Below are 23,330 nucleotides of genomic sequence, written 5' to 3' on the forward strand. Positions count from 1 at the left end.
AAACGGCTCTTCCGGAGTGGTCGTTTGGGTTTGCTATTTAGCCTAAATCAGGAATACGATGGTCACATCCCGACTTTGGTTGACAATTTGGCGACAAACTCACGAAGAATTAATGCAGTTTGTGAATCGGAAGCAATTCGGAGTGCTCCACAGCTCGATAATTGAACAAAACTGTCAAAATAACCTTCTTTGACTTGGTTTTTTCGGCTACGTATCACCTTTGCCACGATATTCGGCCGAATGATCGTCTGTTTCCGAGTCGTAATCTGTGATTCACGACTCTTCGTCTGGTAATCGGAAGACATTGTTTCACAGACGTTAACACACGCAGTTTTTTCGAAAAAATTTAGTGATTTCGGAACCAATCGTGTTTCCACTTTTCTTAGACACAATTGATCTTTCAAACTTGCATGCGACAAACAATTATCACCGAAGGTATTTTCCAACATTCTGAATATTTCTATTGGTATTAGAGGTTACCTAGTTGATGTTTTCATTTCTATACGAGATCATTTGTAAGTGCAAAAAAAAAAACCAGATAAATTGAGTATTTTCATTTTTTTCTCTATATCTGTTAATATAATTCTGTATTATGTAACCACTTTAAATTTGGCTGATTTGGAAAATATAGCGCTTGTATTTTTCAACGCTTTGTTAACGGACAGTAAATATCACTTCCGCTAAACTTCACAGTTTCGATATGACGACTTGAATGAAATCATTTATGTGGACGGATCATAGAACTCTTACTTTGTATGCGGCGGTCATATCTATTTTAAATGAGGGAACATCAAGTCAAATCAAGGAAAATGTGATTGAAAGCATGTGAGTCGTATTTAAGGAGTAAGCAAAGAATTTAAAGATTGACATTGACTCAATACATTTTAACTGAATTTTTTTTCAGTTGAAAGGCTGAGACGCCGATATGCTTCAAAATACCGCTTTTTTGTTTTTTTTTATTGGCTAGCTTAGCTACTAGGCGGTCTTCCTGCTAGTAGAGGGCAAAAGAGAGATTATAACGAACGGAATACAAAGAAAAGTCATCGTTTAGCCCACCTATCCGTCAGACTTGGCTACCAATACCATTTTTCAGCTCCCGAAACTATTATGTACGCTCCGGACAACTTGCTCTGATTCTTTTGAGTAGCTCGAAGGAATTAAAGTTCACTACTACCGAAACTTATAACTAGTATCATACATATGCGGGGTATATTGAGAGTTTATTACTTTTATTAAAAAAATAATGATAGAGTTCAAGGCAAGACTTTGTCCGTTAGAGCGAAATTAGGAAAATATGAAGTTTTTGACAGCTTCAACTTTCAGCTTTATTTAATTAAAATTTATATGTTATATTTATCAACTACTATGTTGTTTTGTGTCAAGGATCATCACTGCCTCCTAAAACTAATTTTTTTCAAAAACCAAATGAAATTAATATTTTTATGCAAAAACACTTTTTTTAGTTTTCAATCTAAATCGTTACCACTACTTTGCAATTAGTGCGCCTTTTGAAAATTTGACACAAGCTTACTTTCAACACATGTTGATTATTCAAACATAAGTTAATCCAATTAAATTTGTATTATTCATGAAACTTAACGAGAATATAAACTAAAAAAAATGAAATGAAAACACCCTTTCACTTAGCAAAGAGTAACGCAATTAATTCTATGTTGAAACAATTATGAAATCAACAGTATTCTTTGAACATTTTTTTCGCTCATAAAATTTGTTTTTGTGTGTATTTGCGCGCCAAAACTTTAAAGTGAATTTTTTGTGTCAAACGATATTTCTCTATTACTTACACGCATAATGGCAAAGGCTCACATAACCCTTTCAGTCAAATAACGTATTTCAGTGAATAGTGGATTTTAACGGAAAGTGCGTTAAAAAAAATTCTAACATGAAACCATAGCACCCATAACAAACAGAAAAAAAGACAGTTAATGAAATAGCAAGCACATAATGATCAAAATGGCATGAGGAAGTGAAACTGAGCGCATATCTGCACACATATACCATGTACTGAAATACTTATTTATGTATGTGTATGCGTTTACATATAACGCACACATCCAAATTAAGCGCTAAAAAATGTTATGTAACTCTGCTTAGATACATTATATAAAAGTTGAGCATCTTCAATTCCAACACGCACAAATTATGGCAAGCCTAAAATGAAATTGGTGTGTATGTATGTGTGCGCATGCTCGCATATCCTTGAGCGCACCCAAGCATCCTTAAGTTACCACCAAACTCAGACACGCACACATGCACACAGTTGTCAGATCTACAAATAGTAAAATAGCGAAAACTAGGCGGAGTTCCTTGTCAAATAGTCTACATTTCCTCTTACAAATACATAGAGGCCAACGCATATTGCCGTTCTCACGCACGCACGCACTTTTTACCACTCTTTCGCGCTCTCTAAATCATTCAGATTTTTGTAATTCATTGTAGTCGATACGGCGCATGCGTAACTTATTTTCTGATCAGAAAGTCGCAGCATCCAACAAGCGAGTGGTAGCTATACGGCCACGGTGAGTAAATATAAGCATTCGGTGCACTGTGTGCTCACATGTTGGCTCACCCCTTACGGTTTACCTAGCCAGCCTGCGGCCAGCCCGACGCCCGAATGGCAAGCCAGCCCTGTACCGTGATGTGCTTGACTACACGATTGCGCGCACACAGCAACGAAAAACACAACGCGCGTGTGTGTGTGTGAACATGCAGGCGTTTGTGTTGGTATGCGCGTGATTTCTCAATTTTCAAGCAGCACTCTCCTGCTCACTATGCCTTTTGCACTCACATCGTTTTGTGATAGCGCGCTCTTGCACAATTTAACCCTTCCCTATGGCAATCCTTACTGTCGCACAGCAGCAATCAGAGTCGAGGTTGCGAGTGCTTGCATGTATGTGTGTGTATTTTGTATATTTTTGTTGGTATCTGCCCTTTTCTGTTTGACTGCAAGCAGTTCTAAGACTTTTCCCTCCAAGAAGGCAGACACAACGTCAGCGACGGTCACATACAAACAGTCTTGTAGTCGTCGGCACAGCCACCTCGACTTAGAGTTCGACATCCAGCGCGTGCATACTCGTGCGAGCAGCAAACCAGCAAGCGACCGACCGACCAACCGGCCGGCTTCCACACAGCAGAACATAACACAACAGTTGTCCAACGACGACGCGAGTGACTAGAACTTTGTCTGCCATCAATTAGAACGGACGAGTGGCGCGCACTACCGCGTTGACGGTCCTCAAAGCAAAAGCAAAAAAAAAACTATATAATATTTTTTAGTCTAACAAAAACGAAGAAACTACTAATTAAAGTGGATTAAGCGAAAAAGACGTTTTAACGCAAAATTTTAGTGTATTCTCAGAAAGCACGACGTTTTGTGTAGCTTTGTTGCTGTTGTTTTTTGTTTGTTTCGTTGATAGTTGGTGACTAACGCGCCTTCACTCTCTTTGTGTTGTGTGTCCTCCAATTAGTGCATCCTGTCGTTGTTGTAATCGTAGTTTGCATGTTTCACAAACACGCTGCGTGCAGCATTTTGTATTTTGTGTGTGTGAGTTCAATTTATTTCAATCATTTTACAACAAAATCCCAAATCCTTTCCCGCACCTTCCTGAACATCCGCATCCTTTACTTCGGCAACACTACGGTGTTCACAAAGCTCCCGCCCGCAATGGATCCAAGCAGTCAAGTTAGTGTTACTACCGCAACAACAACAACGCCGCCCAACGCCTCTACATCCACAACAGTTGTCGTGCCCGCCAGCACATTAGCCACGAGCGCGGCCACAACCGCGTGCGCATTAACAACAGCAACTACAACCATCTCCAGCACCAGCAATGTCAGCGCTCCCGCCACTGTTGTCACGTCCGGCTTAGCCGTCGGCAATCAGAGCGCAACGGTTTTAGCGCCAGCGCCGATCTCAACGGCGACCGCTGTGGGTGGCACGCTTAGCCTAACGGCGGCTTGCAGTCAGCCCACACAGCCGCAGCAGGCAGTGCCTATTATCGATCTCGTGCGTGGCGACGATGCGAATAATTCGTCGATACCCAGCATTATTTCGGAAGGACAACGTTCACTCTCTGCCGCGCCGTCCGCCTCATCGAGTCCGATACTGAGTCCGCCTGGCAAAATATTCGGTCGCAATGCGAATGGCACAAGTAAGTTTTAGTTTCTAAGTTGATTTAAATTGAATTATTTTAAACTGTTTATTAGTGAGTTTAAAAATTAAGGCGATTAAAATTGCCTCAATTTATGTAGTAAAGTGTTGACAAACCTAAAAAAAGAAATCGATAGCTGACATTTTAGGCTTAGTGAAAAGTGAGCGTCACACGTTAGAACAACGTGTCTTTATTATTGAACATTATTTTAAAAATAATGAACGCTTGGCGGCCGAAGTTCGAAAATTTCATACAAAATATGGTCGGAGTAATGTTTTAACTTCGTCAATTGTGAAGATTGATTGAAATGACGGCAAGATTGAATCTTGTGTTAATTTTGGGACACCCTGTAAATGTCACACTGGGATTATACTAAAAAAGCTAGTTGAGTTCTTTGATTACAAGCCAACAGTCTAAGTCTGTCTTATATTTTATTTTACTAAAAAAAACTTGTCTTCTATACAAGCATTGACTTTGTAACAGACATACCGAATCGCGACAATAACATGCATACCCATATCTTACTTCACTCCCAGATTTTTATCCCTCCAAGGACTGTCAACAAATAAAAAACTGTCCATACAAGAACTTGATTTTGATCGATCAGCTTGCATGGTAGCTATAAGCTCTAGTTACCCAATCTGAACAAATTTTTCAAATATTACCAACTTCAAATATCTTCAAATAAAAACGCTTTCAATACAAGGACTTGATTTAGTTATAATCTATAGTGGTCCGATATCGGCGGTTAAGTCAAATGAGTAGCTTCATGAATAAAAAAGGACATTTCAGATCAATATCCCAAAACTGAAAGACTAGTTTGCGTATATACAGATGGAAAGGCTGACATCGCTAAATCACACTCTTTTTAGGGTCTTCGACATCTTCTTCTGGGTGTTACAAACTTAATATACCTGTTCAGGGTGTAAATATGCATTTGTTATCCCGCTGTTACTTATTAGATATATCTTGGATATGACGTTTAATAAGATGTTTGTCGATTCGTCGCTCTCAAGTCAAATCATATGTAGCCTATATGTATTCCTGCAAACAGGGTAGATAATTCTATGAACTACAGTGTTCTTAGGTGAGTACCTGCCGACGACGGCCTTACCACATGGTGCTTAAAAGTGCATAGATCAAAATAATGCCTTGATCAACCTCCCAAATAATATATGGTTTTTGCAAGTATTATTTGGTTCCAATTGGTCAGGTGGACGGGAGACCTTTTCCACTTTGGTTGGGTTTCAGGCCGACCTGAAACCTCTGCCGTGCTGTGGGTCTCGCACCTGGCCGCAGTGCAACTCCACACTGAAGTGAATTTTGAATACTACCTGCCTTTAGGTTTAAACGACGGATCTTCCCAAAGCGCCAAACCCAATGAGTAGATTAGAGCGAACTCCAAGGGCTAACTGCTCTTCGTTGTACCAGATTTAGGTCTCCGATCAGGCTTTGTAGTTTTTACTACTACCGGTTGAGCACCCATCGAACTCAATGACTGGTGACAGTTGACAGCTTCAACTTCAAATGTCTTTTCATTAGCAGAAAGTCCAATCAAAGTCTATAATATTAATATCAAGCTAAGTATTATAGCACTATTTCTGACAAGACTATTCTGGAATATCGAGGCGAGCAAAATAACAGACATAGTGCATACTGGAGTTTAGTCGCCTCTAATGACAGACATACCTTAAATCGGGAAAACTCTACACCCTGAACCCCCTGAGGAAATTCTATGAACAAAAATATTTTATTCTTTTTAAATATATGTCTGAAAAAAGACTTATGAATGTTCTTTATATTTTTTAAAAGTACAAGTACGCACCGTTATCTTACCAAATCGATATTCTACCTTAAATAATTTGAGTGTTTTCATTCCGTCTGTCCCTCCGGAACAAATTAATGATGCACCAAACCACGAATATCGAAAAAAGCAATGACCATCACATTGATTTTTGAGCGGTTTTGTCGTGGGTATTTGTTTTCGGTTTGTTTTTTTCCTCCATTCCGATAATTGTTGACTTCTTGGCATGTCATACTCATAAAACCATGTCTCTCTTCAGTTATAATGCTCTCGATGAATGTAGGATCGGAAGTCGCACGATCACACATGTCCAAAAAGACCTGTTTACGGTTATCTTATTGAAAAAAATTCAGCTTTATCGGAACGAGTCGAACAAAAACGCGTTTCCTACCCAAAATATTCACCAAATTCATTCGAACGGAGTCACAAAAATGTCGAGGTCTCCTGTCATCCCTTTACTCGTAACACTTGTCTGAACATTTTCAAGCAACAAATCCTTCACTTTTTTTAATATTTTGATGAGTTGAGCAGGTCGAAGGTCGTCCAGAACTAGGCATGTCTTCAACGATCTCTCGACGGTCTTTGAAGGCTTTGTACCACTCGTAGACTTGTGGTTTTGATAAAACTGAATCACCGTAAGCCTTTTCAAATACTCACAATGATTCCGCAAATGAAATTTGAATATAAATACCAAATTGGTTACAAATGCTTTGTTCGATATTTTTATCCATTGTAAAAATCGCACTTAACCAACAGCTGTAAACAAACTGGTTAACAGATCGCGCTCATATTTGGCATAGCAATTAAGAGCAGTCTTACCAACTTGGCAAAATATATTTTTTTGAAATATGTAGAATAGTATCTATTCTATATCATATTGCAAAAAGCTTGCTATTGAGACCGATCAGTTGTTGAATTGGGATTTAGCGGTATAAAATCAGGTTAATAATCAGGTTTAACCAATTGGGCAGATGTATTTGAGGAACGGATTTGATTTGTATATATAAAATTAAAGTTTATCAATATGTCGAAATCAGTTATTTATGTATAATAACTCGAGTGAACTGTACACATGTCGAAAGCTGGCTCGAAAATATTATTTTTCAACGTCTCATTGTAAATGTTGTCATTTTATTAAATCTCGCAATAAAAAAACCTTAACCTTTCACCAGCAACAGTTATGCGCATAATAGCTTCGGCTTAATACGCTGGGTATAAAAATCTGTCTGCATCATTGCACAACAAAAATGCACTCACCCAGTTAGACGCCAATTTTTTCACTCACCGCCAGCGTAGAAGTTTTTGTGAGTCTATGTCAATCAATGAAAAAATGAAACAACACGCACACATACACACAAGTTGACAATATCTAAAGTCATGACATTACTAAATTCATGTGAAAGCATTGAAAGGCAGGCAGCTAAGCAAGAAAAAGCTTTAGCAAAAAGGAAAGTTATTTAGGGCGATAAAAACACGCGGCGTTTTTTCCACCCTCAAAGCATTTAAAAGCGCATATATGTATATGTGTGCGGTATTGAGAAATCTGTGTATGGATAAACATACAAATATATAAATAGTGAATATGAAATCGGAAAAAGCGCACATTTTTATATGAAAGCGTAGAAAAAGCGTCAGAAATAGCAAGGATATGCCGTTAGATATGTCTTGAATTGGTATTGTTTGCAGCTGAAGCGCCGCCGGGAAACTCAATGTTTAGTTGTGAGATTTTGTATTCTTCGACACATTTACGAAGCTAAAAAAGCTAGCAGCAAGACGCACAAAAGGCAACATTATTGGCAGGCAAATAAAAGTAGTCTCGCGTCACCTTCTTTTTTACGCTTAATTAGAACGCATTTCAACGTATTTTTAACGGGTCTCAAAGCTGAAGAAACTACTAAAAAGACTTGCAATTGTCACGAAAGACAGCAACAATAAAAAAAAAGTTATTTCTCAAATAAATGAAAGCCAAGCTAGAAAAACACCCTTAGCTCCTCAAATACGCAAGGTAAATATACAATCTTTGTCTACCTGAGAACGCCATATTTGAAAGAAGAAACCACAATACCGTTTTGCAGCATTCAATAGCACCCTTGAAGAGATCTTTCAACTACCGTTAGACACATACAAGCGCAAGTCAGCAAACAAAAGGTGTGCGATCTTCTATAACAAGAAGGAAAAACAAGTTTCTAATATTTGATAGGCTGACAGCACGAAGGACATGCGTAAAGGGGGCACACACACACACATATACACGAAAAACGAACTGTAAACCCAGCGACAGTTAGACCAACCCCAGCCAGAGAACGCACCCCTAAGCTGAGGAGGGGTGTTTTTTTTCGTTAGCAGGCATGAAGGCACAAATACACACTCATCTACTCACTCACGCACACCAACACACACAACACACGGTGCAACGCGCATGCCCGTTCAACTCACCTTGAGCGCGCGTTTATCTTGCCACTGGCAAGCGGTACACTGCTGCATTAAAAGCAGTTCTTGGCAATTTGTTGCTAGCCACAGCTACAGCATGACACATGTACATACATATATACATGTGTACACACACATGCATACACATAACTACACGTCTCCTATTAAGGCGAAGAAATTCGTAGTTGGCCGCATCAGGAGCAAAACATTTTGTTGACTAACGGCCACGATTGTCATCAATCTTAAGGTAATGCCCGAGCGCCGCCACACCACGCCTCCTTCCCCTGCTGCCGCCCATTACACGAGTGTTGAGGCTGCGCCCAGCCACTTTTGCATTCCTTGTCAGAGCAAAGCTAGCTAGCTGGCTGCTGAGGCTGCAGTCAAGGCGTTTTTACTTATTCATTTGTTTTTTGTTGTTTTTGTTGTGCGTCTTTCACCCTTCGCTTGTGATTGGTAAGCGAGTGTCTGACTGCTTGGTTGGCTGGCTGACTGGCTGGTAGGCTGTCTCTGGCACACAACTTTTACTGCGGCCTGTTGCGCATGCGCATCATACACGGCTACGCGCATCAGCAAGTCATCGACGAACTCATCGACGCATCGGCGTTATTGCCACCGTTGGAATTTTGATCGACAAGAATTTGGTCGTTTAAAAACTCCTTAATTTATCGTACGGGCATATGAGAAATAGTTTCGCCGTATATCGTTTAGGTTTTTTGCCCATGCCCACATGCGCATACAAGTGTGTGAGTATTTGTTGTTGATTTTGCTTTTTTATTGCGTTATTTCACTTGTACTGCATTCGTTGCGAGCACTTCCCCAAATAAATGCGCCGAGTTGGCTTTTTTCTACGTTCAAGCTGGCGGCTAACTGCTGATTGCTGACTAGTGACTGCTAACTGTTGGCCGCCACTGCCGGTTGGCTGGTTGGCTGGTTAGCAATGCAGCGCCTATAGCTCATCAATACTTCAACGGTGGCGCGGCGCAGCGTTACGCTGTTCAACACCATTGCTGACAACAACAGCAACATTATCAACAGCGACAAGAATCTGCGCTGTGCGACAATGTCTGTCCGTCCATTCGCCGCGGACACTGGTTCGTTGGTATGTGACAGCGTCGACTGTTGTCATTATTGCCTTCAAGTGGCGAGCAAGTAAAAAGCTCCAGCAGCTACTTGCTGTTTTTTCGCGCTTGCCGCTCTCGACTTTTGCAGTAAAAACAGCATATTTAGCAAATGACAACAACAAGACGCGCGCACATTTACGCTTACTTACATATTCATGTGTACATGTGTATGTGTGTTGGAGTTGGTTGGGGGGCAAAAAGTAACAATGTCTTCTAAGTGATGCCACGCAAGCGCAGCATCATGTTGCAACATACAGTTGCATGTATGTATGTTTGTATGTTGTTGTTGTTTGTTTGTATGTAGGAAGTGTAGCTGAAAAAAAGAAAATCGTAAATTAAATGAGAAAGAAATGTGGTACATTATTTGTGTATTAAAATCACGTCTCATTTATTTATTGCTGCCAATGCAATTCCAAAGAGACGAATAAATAAGCAACGCACACACACACAGGCTTACTGCCACACAGCCTCGCAGCATTAAACAGCAGCGAATGACAGGTACAAAATTACACAAGCATTACCGTGAGACTTTAACCCCTAGACTAGACCAGATGGCTGGTGCTAGCCATGCCCACGTTTTTACATTTTCAGTTGGCTATTTTTTACAATCCAGGAAAACACATCAATCACATATTATCATAAAATATAATTCAATAATGGATTCAAACCACTATATTGCTAACTATTTTGGCAATGACAATTCGGTCATCACGTCTTCGAGAGTTCTTTGTAGCAATTTTTTCAGTTGTAAAATACATCCCGCAATTGCGATTGCATACAGTCGGTTCATATATCGAGACTTCACGAAAATTGAGTTCAATTTTCGATAACTCGTTCGAGCATTTCGACTGGAAACTGGCGAATGACTCGCGTGATGTTTTGCTCCAACCGGGATTGTCCGCATAGACTTTACATATCCTCACAGGGAAAAGTCCAACGGTGTGATATCACAAGATCTTGGTGGCGGATCGACTGGCCGAAAACTTGAAGTTAACTGCTCACCGAAATGCTCTGTCAATAAATCGAATGATTGATGTGATGTGTGGGAAGTGGCGCTGTCTTGTTGAAACCAAATGTCGCCGAGATCACGTTGTTTTTTCTGGATCAAATGGCAGCTCTTGAATTTCTTCAGGTTTTTCTTCTTCCCAAATGCGATGCGAATGCAAAATTTGGCTCGATAACGTTGGGTCTTCTTGGCACTTTTTAAGAGCCCATAGATAGAAATGATATCGCTTGGGAAGGTTGAGCGGCTTCAGTTCTTACACAAGATATGTCCTTTTCAATTTAAGAAATCGACCTAAAATGCGCGAAGTCCTTCCATTCGTCAGTCCGAGTTGCTGTAAACGGCATAGAATCGATTTTCCACGGTCTTCATGTACACTCTCAGCTACGGCTGCTATATTTTCTTCAATGCGTGCTAGACGCGATATTCGGTCGAATATTATCCAATAATGAATCCTGGGGCTCAAGATGGGTGATGATGTTGCGTATAGATTGATCCAGTCTAAGTGTTACAAACTTCAAGAGAATTTTAATGTAACCTGTTCAGGGTTTAATTATCCATGGACTCGACGTATCATGAAAGACCACACTTCTACGAAGAGAGACATTATGCTGGTTTTCACGAAGTTTTAAGATTTTTAAGCGTTCTATCACAAGTTTCCAAAGATCAAGATGAACATTTCCGATTCAATGTGTCAAACCTCAAATAAGTCGTTTCATGACAAGTGCTGAAGCAATCTCAATTAAAGGTTTGGGCATGTTTTGAATCTGACAACTTGAAAACCATTGCCCATAATACAACCTTACAACCTAAATCTCCATCATGAAAAGTTAAACGTGGCTAGGGGGGGCTATTTTATAGATCGATATCAGTAAGCGCCATACATAGTTTGGACCAATGAAAAATAATAAATTTTCATTTGATGTGTTGAATGGTATAGCTAGACGGCTTAAAACAAACTTGAGGATTATATGTGATTTCATTACTAGAAGCAAAACCCATCTAACGCTCACTAGAACCGATTTCAAAAGCTATCGCTCTATTTTCCATATATGTAAATAACATGGAAAAAAATCATTTTTTTTTGTGGTGGTTATTGTGCGGAGGTTATTACATGTGCACGCGATGGCTGCCAGTAGAGATGGTAAACTCGATTCCGATTCTACAGAATGTGTTTTCTCGTGATTAATCGATTTTTCGAATGTCAGAATCGATTCTTAATCGACTTCGACTACTGAAGATCGATTCCGAAAAAGTTTTAACCAAGCAAGAGTTATCATTAATTGAAAAAACTCACAGCTGTTTATTAACAGTTTTATATGTATATGGACCATTCACACCCAAATGTAACTTCCAACTGATTTTAAAATCGTACGTCTCTGACTAGCTGCAACTACTTACTTATGGTAGGGCATTTTAGGCCTTAACCTAACACAAGGGTTAACATTATCACTGCTTGTTAGCGTTTATGTAAACTGTGCTTTTCTCTCGTTCTCAGCACATCATACTTTTTATCAGCGCTGCTATCATTAATACCTCAGAACGTGTGCAACAGTTTGCTTTGCTGCTGTACTGTGTTGTGCCACACGGCAAATAACAACAAACACAACGAAACTCAACGCACCACAGTTTATATGTATGAATGTATTATATTAGTACACTATTGCATACTCATCGCACGCGGCGAGGTGAAAAGTAGTGGCGTTCAAGTCAACATGCAAGCAGCCTGCCACTCCCCCGCCTACCGCACCAAGCCTTACTAATTATAATTTTTTGCAACAATAATTTGAGCAGAAACAAATGACAACTGGCAAAAAAGTGGGCCTATCAGCAGACATTGCAGTTGTTGTTGTTTTCTGCTTTAGCCGTGTTATATTGTTAATGTCCAGCAAGTTGGCTGGCTGACGGCCGTGCCGATGTTGACGATCAGCACCAACCGGCGAGTGCCACCAACAACAGAGCAGCGTGGCAACAGTGGCAGCAGGAAGAGCAACACCAAAGACAACAGCTACAGCGGCTGTCAGAACGCTTGCGTGGCGGGTGCACGCACACATGCACAGACACTCGCCAACCAAGTCCGGTAGCTTATGCACAAGTCCGTGTTAGCTGTTGGCGGCAGTAATTGCCGCATCGGCGACAGTTCGTGCAACAATATTCGAGTTGTGCGCACAAAGCTTTGTGCATGCCACACCAGCTCAACAACTGCGCCACTGCAACGGCAACACACAAGACTGCCAGTGACTTACCACCTCGCCGGCACCGCTGTACGCGTGGGCCATACGGCGCTCGATCTAACCTCACTTCTGCCTACCACCGTCTTTTGTCTTTTGTCTTCTGTGTCTGCCTCTTGCTTACTGCTTCGCTGCCGCATTTTATGGCCGTGCGCACGCACAAAAATATATGTTCTCACATAATTATTTACGATTTCACATTATCATGCAGCATTGCCATATATTTGTATTTTATTTCAATTCATTTGCTTGCTTGCATTGTTGTTTTTGTTGTGCGACATTTTCACTTTTCGCTGCATCAACATTACGCGCCTGTTCGTCCGTCAGCGGCTCACTCATGGCCCTTCAATCACTTGATTTTGCTTATATTCATTAGGCTTTTTCTTTGCGCTTCTTGCACTTTTTGCTTTTTGCATACACATATACTTATATATGTATGTATGTATGCAGGTATGTATGTGTGTAAGTGTGTGGGTTTGTTTTTGTTTTTAGTGCGCTTATGCCAATACTTAGCGTTCGTTCAACTGACATTATCGTTAGCATCAACAGTCGCACAACAGCAACAACCACAACAATTGAGTGGCACATGGCTACCCATAACGATCGCAATCGATAATGAACATACTTAAATGGCGACTAGGTGATTTGTGTTTTCTACACGGGGTTGAGTTGCAGTTTTTTACGCATACATAAATATGAATTTATGTGTACATACATACATATATATATATATGCACATATTTTCGATTGGAGGGTGATGTTGCTACTTGTTCTTTGCGTGGGTTAAAGGCTAGAGTCTCCCAAGGAGGTCAACAAAATCAAACTTTTCTCAAAGGAAAATACTTTTAAGGTTTTTGGCAAAGAAAGCTAAAGATTGATAATTTAATTTGGAGAGCATCAGAGGAGAGACTGTGATCGGAACCTTTTTTGAAAGTGGCACTTCTTTGAAAGACAAATACAGTGATAGCCACTAGATTTGGTTCAAAACCGATCCTGTAGCAATCGACAAAAGGAATATAGATTGGACAGTATAAAACGTCGGTCCGTAGTGGTAACTAAAACTTCCATATAATTATCCTCACAAATCGACAGAGCGCTTTAAGCCTACTACAAACCACTCATTTCTTGAGGCGGCTAATATAAGTTTGGGCTTTTTTTCCTGGTACGTGAAAAGTATAACTGCCGAGATGTTTCAAACTCAGCCTTGCAAAATTTGGACAATGAAGAAAAAAGTACTTGAATCTTTCTACCGCAGCTTCCTCCATAAAACTTGCGTCCGATAAGATATTTCCCCTTACCTCATGGGTGTAAATAGCTGAGAGTAAATAGTTAATTATATCCCCTGAGTTCTACTCTAGGCCAAAAGGATCTTATAGCAGCACAAGAACTAGTAATCGACCAACGTCCATATGTTCAGTGCTAAAACGCAGGATGACAATGGACTGGATTCAGTTCGTTCCCACTCCGATGTAAGTAGAACAAGTGTGAGCTATTCAACTTTGCTAAACTTGACGGAGAACTCCTTGTAGAAAACTCCTTTCAAACCTTTCTTCTAAGCTGCGACCCATCCGCGAAAAACTCACCGCGCCCAGTCACTTGATTTTAAACAAATATTGTTCAATGAAGACCATGAAATGCGTAGATATTCCAATCTATATTTTGGAATATGCAGGTAATCTGCAAAAATTTATTTTATTATCAAAATCTGAAATTTTTGATTTTTAAGCCATGACTTTCGGAGCACGACTGGATTCAGTATAGGGCGTTCTTAGCTAACGAACGAGCAACTGATTATATGTCTCCAAGCACCTGGAAAGTCAGGACAAACATTTTCGCGCGACATGTTTCTGTGAGTAGTTCTAGCCGAAAATGCAGCGTTCGTTTGCGCAGAGGTACGCGCAAACTCGGTAAACCTGCGACAGAGACATTAGATATGATCAAGCAGACTTACCCAGATGTTGCTTTAGCAAGAAGTGGTGTATTTCGGTAGCAGAGCCTTTTTGGAGGGACGGGAAGTGGTCGCTGATGAGTGAGCAAATCCAAAGTGAAAACGATGCTCATTGTCTTTTTTGACATCAAAGGCATCGTCCACGATGAATTTTTTCCTCCTGGACAAACCGTCAACGCCAAGTTTTACGTGGAAGTCCTCAAGAGACTCAAACGAAGGATCAATCGGCTCCGACAAGACATTGCAGCCGATTGGAAGTTGCACCACGACAACGCCCCAGCTCACACCGCCTTTCTTGTGAACAGCTACCTTACCAAGGTAGGCATCCCAACGTTTCCGCAACCGCCCTAGAACTCAGATGTGGCCCCGCGGACTTTTTTTTTGTTTCCTTGCCTAAAAAGGCAGATGAAAGGCATTTTGAGACGACAGAGGGGATCCAAGCAGCATGCATCTCGCTCTCTCGCCTTTAATGCTTATAAATCGTGCTGGCAGCGCTGCATCGACGCAGAAGGAGCCTATTTTGAAAGTTTTGAAAGAATTGCAACGATTGGTTCAATAATATTTTTTTTAAATCGACTCAGTACTATTACTTTCCGGACAAACCCTGAAATTATCATAAAAACTTTACAAAGCGCTTTAAGACTACCGCAAACCACGAATCTATTGAGGCGGCTAGTATCAGTTTGGGCTGTCTTTCCTGGTAAGCGAATGTTTCGAACTCAGCCTTGAAAATTTGGACAATGAAGAAGAAAATACTTGGATGTTTCTACCTCAATTTCCTCCATAAAACTTGTGTCCGATAAGATATTTCACCTCACTCTAAATAGTTTATTAGATCCTCTACGTTCTACTCTAAGCCAAAAGGAAGTCATAGTAGCACAGGAGCTGGTTATGGACCAACGTTTTCTAATCCGACACGAAATCCATAACTTCAGTGCTAAAACGCAGGAGGATAACGGACCGGATCCAGCTCTGTTTCTAAAAGCTAACGAAGCTCTTTTGAAACATAGGTCCGCTGAAATCAAACTTTAAGCATCTTATCCGTAAAAATATTGTAAAAGGCATTATGTATTGTTTCTGTGACACTGAAAGAATCGAATAGAGAACTATTCGAAAAGATTATAGAATTTTGTAAAGCGCACTCTGTCATAAATTAAGCGATATGGTTGTCAGGTCTCTTAAGTTCGTAATCGCTACTAGAGTAATTTCGAGAATATTCAAAATATTTCGCTATCATCTCTACTCGCATAAGGTCCATCACCATATATCGTACACACATAAAAAATAAGAAACAGTCCTGCTATGCTCCCAACTCATTCCTAAATAATTCCCACATATTAAAGAGTTTTTTTCGATCATTTCACTTTTTATTATTTGCTCAAATCACTTTGATCAAACGGCGCAGCATCTTCAATATTTCACACGCTTAATTTGAATACGCAAGCAATTTTTTCTTGCTTTTACTATGAAAAAAAATATCGAAAGTGTTGAAAAAAACACAGAAAAAAATCGAAATCACAAACATCGTCCTTCTTACTGCCGTCGCCCTCCTAAGATTATCACTCCGCGCTCGTCTTCTGCATGCGTATCTAACGAGCAATGCTGCTGATGATCCTTTTCATCATTTTTTTTTTGTGCGGCTCGCTGTGTGCGCTCACCTTAGCGGTGGTGTTACTGACGAAATTTGAATGAAACGCGCAGTCGCAACGCTCAATCATCCACCGCTTTGCATAGAACGGGTTGAGCGCTTCTGCGCAAGCGCAACGCAGCGCGCATATTGTTGTTGTGCTTACGCTTTGCATACACACAAACTACAAAGCAACTTGAATGCTCCTGTATAAATATGTATGTGTTTTTTATGCACATTGCACACCCATTTCCTTATGCAGATTGTTTTGCGGCAGTAAAGGTAGCGGCGGAGTGTAGTCGTACGCTTGGGCAGTTTTTTATGCTGCTCACAGCTTAGTTTAGCTTAGTCTGGGCTGGTCGGGTCTGGTCTGTCTGGTCTGGTCTGGCCTGCCTTGTCTGGCATTTCATTTTTGGGGGATTTTTTTACGTGTCCCTTTTTTTGCTATGGTCGTCTTTGGTTTGTTTGAAAAAGGGTTATGGTCCACATATGTATATGTACGTCGGCCGTCATGTTGGTTGAGTCCTGTTTTTTGCTTATCAAAAAAAAGGCTTTTTTGTTGTTTTTACTTTTAATATTGCCTATCAAGTTTAGCACGATACTGGCTTTGCTGGAGTTTTTTTCTTATGGTTTCGAAAGTGTTGTGGGAATCTCATTAATGTGCGGAGAATCTCATTTGCGCTGACAAGAGTTATTTTTACGCCGCTTTTTGAGGCAAAAAACATGTTTTTTGTTAATCTGTGTAGCAGCGTTGAGAAGAATGAATGCATGAAATGCAGGGCTAAAGGATTTTAAATTAATTGATTTTTTTTTTAATTCGGAAAGGTATTACTTACTACCTATTAGCAGAAAAAATTTACATATTTTTACATTATTTGCAGTTTAATGAAAAAAAGAAAAAATATAACGAATTTTAACTCGCAACAACCAAATCTAAAACAATGATATTTTCAGTTTTAAATGAGTATATTCTAATCTTCTATTTCACAGTCTACTTTCACGCAAACCAGAAAAAATACAAATAAAACGTTGCCTACATTTTGGCGCATTACGAAATATGAAGAACTTAACTCAGGTTTCATTTAGCAATACTTTAGAACCACTAAAAGTAAAGTTTTCAATCGTCTTGCTTCAATATTTTTTTCGGTTTAACGATATTGAAGTATATAATAGAATTTATTTTGGTGTTCTACTCTTCGGAAGGTCTCTTATTCATTACGGGTTGTAAGAATATCCAAACTATTCACCCAGCAACATTTGTGCTTGAAACTCAAAGTATATAAACAGTTTTATTAATAACACTTTCCAAACTTAGATCAAACTTATTATGAATTCAGTTTTATTCAACTAAACTTACATTCTTTCGTTTTCTTTACAGTGGTTGCTACATCTCGCCCAAATAATGAGGCCGAAACGCAGCTTTATCGCGTGCTGCAACGCGCGAGTCTACTCGTCTACTATGACACACTGCTGGAAATGGGCGGCGATGATGTACAACAACTTTACGAAGCGGGCGAAGAAGAGTTCCTCGAAATCATGGCTTTAGTTGGTATGGCGTCGAAGCCCTTGCATGTGCGTCGACTTCAAAAAGCACTACATGAGTGGGCCAATAATCCAACGCTGTTTCAGGGTCCCATAACATCCACCTCCAGCACACCAGGTAAGCACATGCAAACAAAATGTTTTCTTCAACTTACTAAGTAGAACTTTTCCTTTATCTGCAGGACTCTTCGACACACCCACCAAATCAACAGCGTTACATATGAAACACGACGTCTCACCTTCGTTTACACGCACCGCATTTCCCACCTACAATCCTACACCATCCTCCTTTAACCCCACACCGCTCGCTGCCACTTCCTCCCATTTGATTTCACAAATCTGTCAACCTGTTATTCCAATGCCTGCCATACAACCACATACCCCGTTGCCGCTTCCGGCAGCTACGCTTCCTGTTGCCGCTACACCAGTCGTACCACCTACATTAGGCGCCACCACTGGTGGCAGCACCACAGCGGGCACCATACATCAAGTCTCGTCCAGCTCGCCACAACTCACACCCGTACTCACCGAAATGCAAGTGGCGCGCATAACACAAGGTGCTGAGAAAATCGCACGTCAATTGCCGCAACGCGAACCACGCGCACACACCTCGAAGAAGCGTACCAGCCGCGAGCTTGAACAAGTTATCGCCATGCATGAGAATGATCCACGTCGCATGGACGAAATACGCAAGTACTCAGCAATTTATGGGCGCTTCGATTGTAAGCGTCGGCCAGAGAAACCGCTCACGCTGCACGAAGTCTGTGTGAATGAGGCGGCGGCTCAACTGTGTCGCCTAGTGCCAGCTTTATTGACACGTCGCGACGAGCTCTTTCCATTGGCGCGTCAAATCGTCAAAGATGCTGGTTTCGGTCACTCAGCGAGCATAGCGAGATATGGGGCTCTTTTACCGCAAGTAATGCAAGCACAGCAGGCCATGACACGTTCCGCCGCCGTTCTGGATTGTGAGTCTAGTGATTCGACAGCTTCGGCGTCGAGTAAGCGTACACGTTTGGCTTCTACTGAGACAACGAACGCCATAACGCCAACCGATTTGGGTCTGAGTCGGGTAAGCAAATAACGCTCTGAACAGTACAAAAATGCTTACGCCTATTGCTGTGTTATATTTACAAAACATTTAATCAATATTGCTTCTTTTGCTTTATAACACGCTTTAGCTTCAGCTTGTGGTTGCAAATATGGTGGAGAATGCTTTGAGAGGGAGTACCTGCAGTACAATTACTTAGGGTTATGGGCTTCGTTCGAATTTTACTATGATTCTCAGAATTATATTTGTCGCAGGGCTTCAGCTAGAATCTCGACTAGGTACTATGATAAAGACCAAGTGCTCGAAATCGATTGAGTTACAGAATCTTTTTAAACAGAATGTAAACAGATTGTTCACAAGTCGTTCTTGAAATACTACAGGTAGACCTTCAAAATTAAAAAAGGTGATACTTAAGGAATAAGGGAATTAGCTTTTTTCTCTTTTTCACTAATCTGCTTCGGTTCTCGTTCCGCTATGTTCTTAGCTTAAGCATTTTGTTTGTGAAAATGTTTACCGGACTCCAGAAAAATCTTAGTGGAACAAAAATTTAATATCTTAACAGCGGCCTCAAAGTCCTGTACTAATTCGTGGATTAAGATTTCAAAAGTACAGCTTCTTTATTGAAAAGAGTCTCGCTTTCAGCTCCATTTCCTCCCTAAAACATAAATAAATTGTTGCTAAGCCGACATTAAACCTAACCTAAATTAAGATAACTTGAAATTATGTTGTTAAAAAAGTTGTTTACACATTATCAAACCATATGTAAGAAGTAAAATAGTAGTGGAACGCAGATGATTGGAATTGACACAGTATTAACCAAAGTATTGAAACATTTAAAAAGTATTATTATATTACTAACTTTATGATAAATGATTGCATTATTTAAGTGTGTATGGTAGTAGTTTTGGTGAATAGTTTGAATGTAATTTATATTATACGAAAATCACTGATAAAGTTTCACATAGTCACTAAACGAACTTTTGGTAATAGAACAGCTGTAAATTAGTTAATAAATATATTTAGTTGCATGATTTTGGTAAATGTTATTCTCTTTAATGGCGTAGACACCACTTACGCAGCTATAGCTAAATTAACAACAGTGCGCCAGACGTTTTCGCGATTTTCCGCCAAGGTCTTTCTCCACCAACGTCGGTTTACACAGCCGTACTCGATTTACGAGGAAACCAAATTTAGGCATAGCGGCGTAAAGGTAGCTGCTTTTCTTGCTCTCCAAAGCAGCTTTAAAATCGACGAAGAGGTTGTGTAAATCTATCCTCTTTTCACGGGTGTTTTCCAAGACTTTGCGCATGGTGAATATCTGGTCAGTTTTTGATTTTCAAGGCCTAAAGCCGCACTGATAAGATCCAATCAGAATCGGGTTCAAAATCTACTGCTTTTATGCTTTCACTGGGCATCCGTCACTAGATCACCTTTGGGAGTTCTACAAGAGTATACTCCGGTCTAAAAACTTTCTAATAATCGCCGCATCTTTTCGTACAACTTTCGAGCATTAGCCCCGTCGGCCAGCTTGTCAAACTCTTCGCGCTCACGACCTCTCTCTTTTTATACCCTGAACAGGGTATATTAAGTTTGTTACGATTTTTGTAACACCCAGAAAGAAGCGTCGGAGACCCTATAAAGTATATATATAAATGATCAGTATGTTGAGCTGAGTCGATTTAACCATGTCCGTCTGTATGTCCGTCCGTCTGTCTGTCTGTATATATACGAACTAGTCCCTCAGTTTTTAAGATATCCTTTTGAAATTTTGCAAACGTCATTCTCTCTTCAAGAAGCTGCTCATTTGTCGGACCACTATAACATATAGCTGCCATATAAACTGAACGATCGGAATCAAGTTCTTGTATGGAAAACTTACACATTTGACAATGTATCTTCACCAAATTTGGTATAGATTATTTTCTAAGGCAACAATGTAATCTCCGAAAAAATTGTTCAGATCGGATGACTATAGCATATAGTTTCCATACAAACTGAACACATAGTTACTAAAAGAAATGCACCTGTGAAGGGTATATTAGCTTCGGTGCAGCCGAAGTTAACGTTTTTTCTTGTTTTGTCTGCAAATGCGTCTCGCTTCCCTCTTCAACTCACGATATCTATCCCATCCTGCTCGTGTTGTGGTTCGATGAAAACATTTTGGTATAGCTGAAATTTGGTGCGTCAAAAGGTCTGACATAATGAAATAAAAATAAAATATTAAAAGTTTATGTTACTTTGAAAGATATTCGAAAATTTGAAAAATCAACAGATAAATTTAAGTGACAGATCGAAGAGAATAATTCTTTGTATTAAAAATTGTAGATTTATTTGTAACTTATATTATGTTGTAAAGGTATTTTATTTAGCTTGTTAAACGTAATTTTAGAATTTCCTTTATTACCAAATATTATGAAAAAAATTATTTATTTAATGAAGCAGTAGTAGAATCAGGAATGAAATACAAGTATATTTAAAGTCTACAGCATGATTCTTTTTTCTAGCGCTAGCAGTTGACGTGTGATCAAGCTTGCAAAACTATTCATAATTTTGTGTTATTATTTAGTACTGCAATATACACATAATATATTCAACTGTATATAACTACATTAGTGTAATAATATTAGTTATTCGTTAATCCTGTAGTTGTTGCCTGTTGATTTTATGTTTATTTTTTCGTATTAATACCACACATAACCTCAATCTTCTTATTATATATACAATAACCCAGTTTTTGGTGTATAATAATTGTTGTTTGTTGACTTTTGTTGGTTTATTAGTTTGTAATGTAGCGAATTTATTTAGTTGAGCTAATTAACTACTTATTAACTTAAATGTAAAGTTTTAAATTATATTGCTTCATAAATTTGCCAATAAATTTTATGCTTAAAAACAAAACCGAAAACGCTTTTTACTTATTTGCTTTGCTTTGGAATCGTGCGTGCTTGCCCTTTTCACATTTGTAAAAAAACACTGTTCGTAAAAAATTTAATGCATTTCCAACTTGAAGGAATCAACTGAGGATTCGCGTTACAATCTCTTCGCGATGTATCAGAAATTTGCTAAGCCACCATTCGATCTAACGGACATCAGCAAATTCAAGTAAGTATGTTATGTCGACAGTATCTACTTATTAATATTATATATGGCGTTATTATATTATATAAAAAATTTCAATATTTTTTTCTTCATAGCCTCAGCAAGAGCGAATATGATGACAACGATAATGACTCACGGCTCTCCTTCAGCAATTCCAGCTCGCCCTCGATGCCCGTAAGTAACTATTTATAAAATGCTACTTAGAAAAACTCACCAATTCATGCCAGTTGAAATGCCTAGTATAGTTGCGAAATTGAAGTTTTTGTCAAAATCTTCAATAATTTGGTAAGTCAATTATTGAAGATTTTGACAAAAACTTCAATTTCAGCAGACCTCTGAAAACAACATTTATGAGATCTTAAAATTTACTATATGTTCCTTCTCTCCAATTTCGCAATATTCCTAACTTAGCTAATTTATTTTTCGTTTCTCTTTTATATTTCCCATTTCTTCTACATATAGCCCAGTTCACTCGATAATGAGCGCGACTTGCCCGAGGCGATGAAGTTCAAGAGTTTAACGTCCTTTGCGCCCAATGTGATTTCCAGCACAGCTGTACACAGTGGCCAAGAGCTGTTAGATACCTCAAATCAAAATAAATCTTCACCGAGTCACCAGCAGCGCAACCAATTAAAAATTATGAGCTGTCCAACAACCGATGGCGCTGTTGGCATGCTGAACAGTTCACCGCTTGGCGGTGTGCAAGTCATTTCAGCAGCGGGTGGACATATTATTGCGGTGGCGAATCCCGCGCTGGCGTTGAGTCCAACGCTTAATGAGGCACTGAGTTTGAAGAGAGAGGCGAATACCCCGGAAATGTAAATATTATATGAAGGAAAAGGAGCTGTTAGCAAGCGAGAAGAAGATAGGGCGTGGAAAGAATGAAATGCATTTCTCGCTTCAAATGGTTATCTAGATATAATTTAGTTGTTATGAAATGAATGAAAAGTACACACAAACCGGAGAACAAACTACTATTTTTATGAAATCGTGCAATTTTTATAGATTTAGTAATTTATAATCTATCGTTTAAATATAGAAAAATAAGAAATTATATAATAATAACTTGCACTTTTTAAACTAACACAAAACACAAATGCCTTTTAAAAAATAAAATAAGTATCTCTTGAAAAACTGAATACTCTTTCACTCTTTATTGAAGATATAATTAAAATTGATCCTTAAACAAGTAAGGAAGATCTGTGTTCGGTTGTAAGCGAGCATTTCATACTCTTGCAACTAGCCACGACCAAAAAACTAGCCAGGTAAATACCTTAAGGTGGAAAACGTCAACCAGATGCTCGG

The 23,330-nt window shown here is 39.5% G+C and overlaps 1 protein-coding gene across 1 annotated transcript; it reads left to right on the forward strand.

The window, feature by feature from the left end:
* The first annotated feature begins 3,685 nt into the window (after positions 1 to 3,685).
* On the forward strand, positions 3,686 to 22,847 carry LOC126761706 (NGFI-A-binding protein homolog). The gene is made up of 6 exons (XM_050478071.1): positions 3,686 to 4,172; positions 17,715 to 17,996; positions 18,061 to 18,947; positions 21,937 to 22,028; positions 22,121 to 22,199; positions 22,488 to 22,847. Exons 1-6 carry the CDS (start codon positions 3,686 to 3,688, stop codon positions 22,845 to 22,847), a joined length of 2,187 nt encoding a protein of 728 aa, XP_050334028.1.
* Positions 22,848 to 23,330: the final 483 nt, after the last annotated feature.

The sequence above is a fragment of the Bactrocera neohumeralis genome, chromosome 6, assembly GCF_024586455.1.
Source record: "Bactrocera neohumeralis isolate Rockhampton chromosome 6, APGP_CSIRO_Bneo_wtdbg2-racon-allhic-juicebox.fasta_v2, whole genome shotgun sequence".
In the NCBI taxonomy this organism is placed as follows: Eukaryota; Metazoa; Arthropoda; class Insecta; order Diptera; family Tephritidae; genus Bactrocera; species Bactrocera neohumeralis.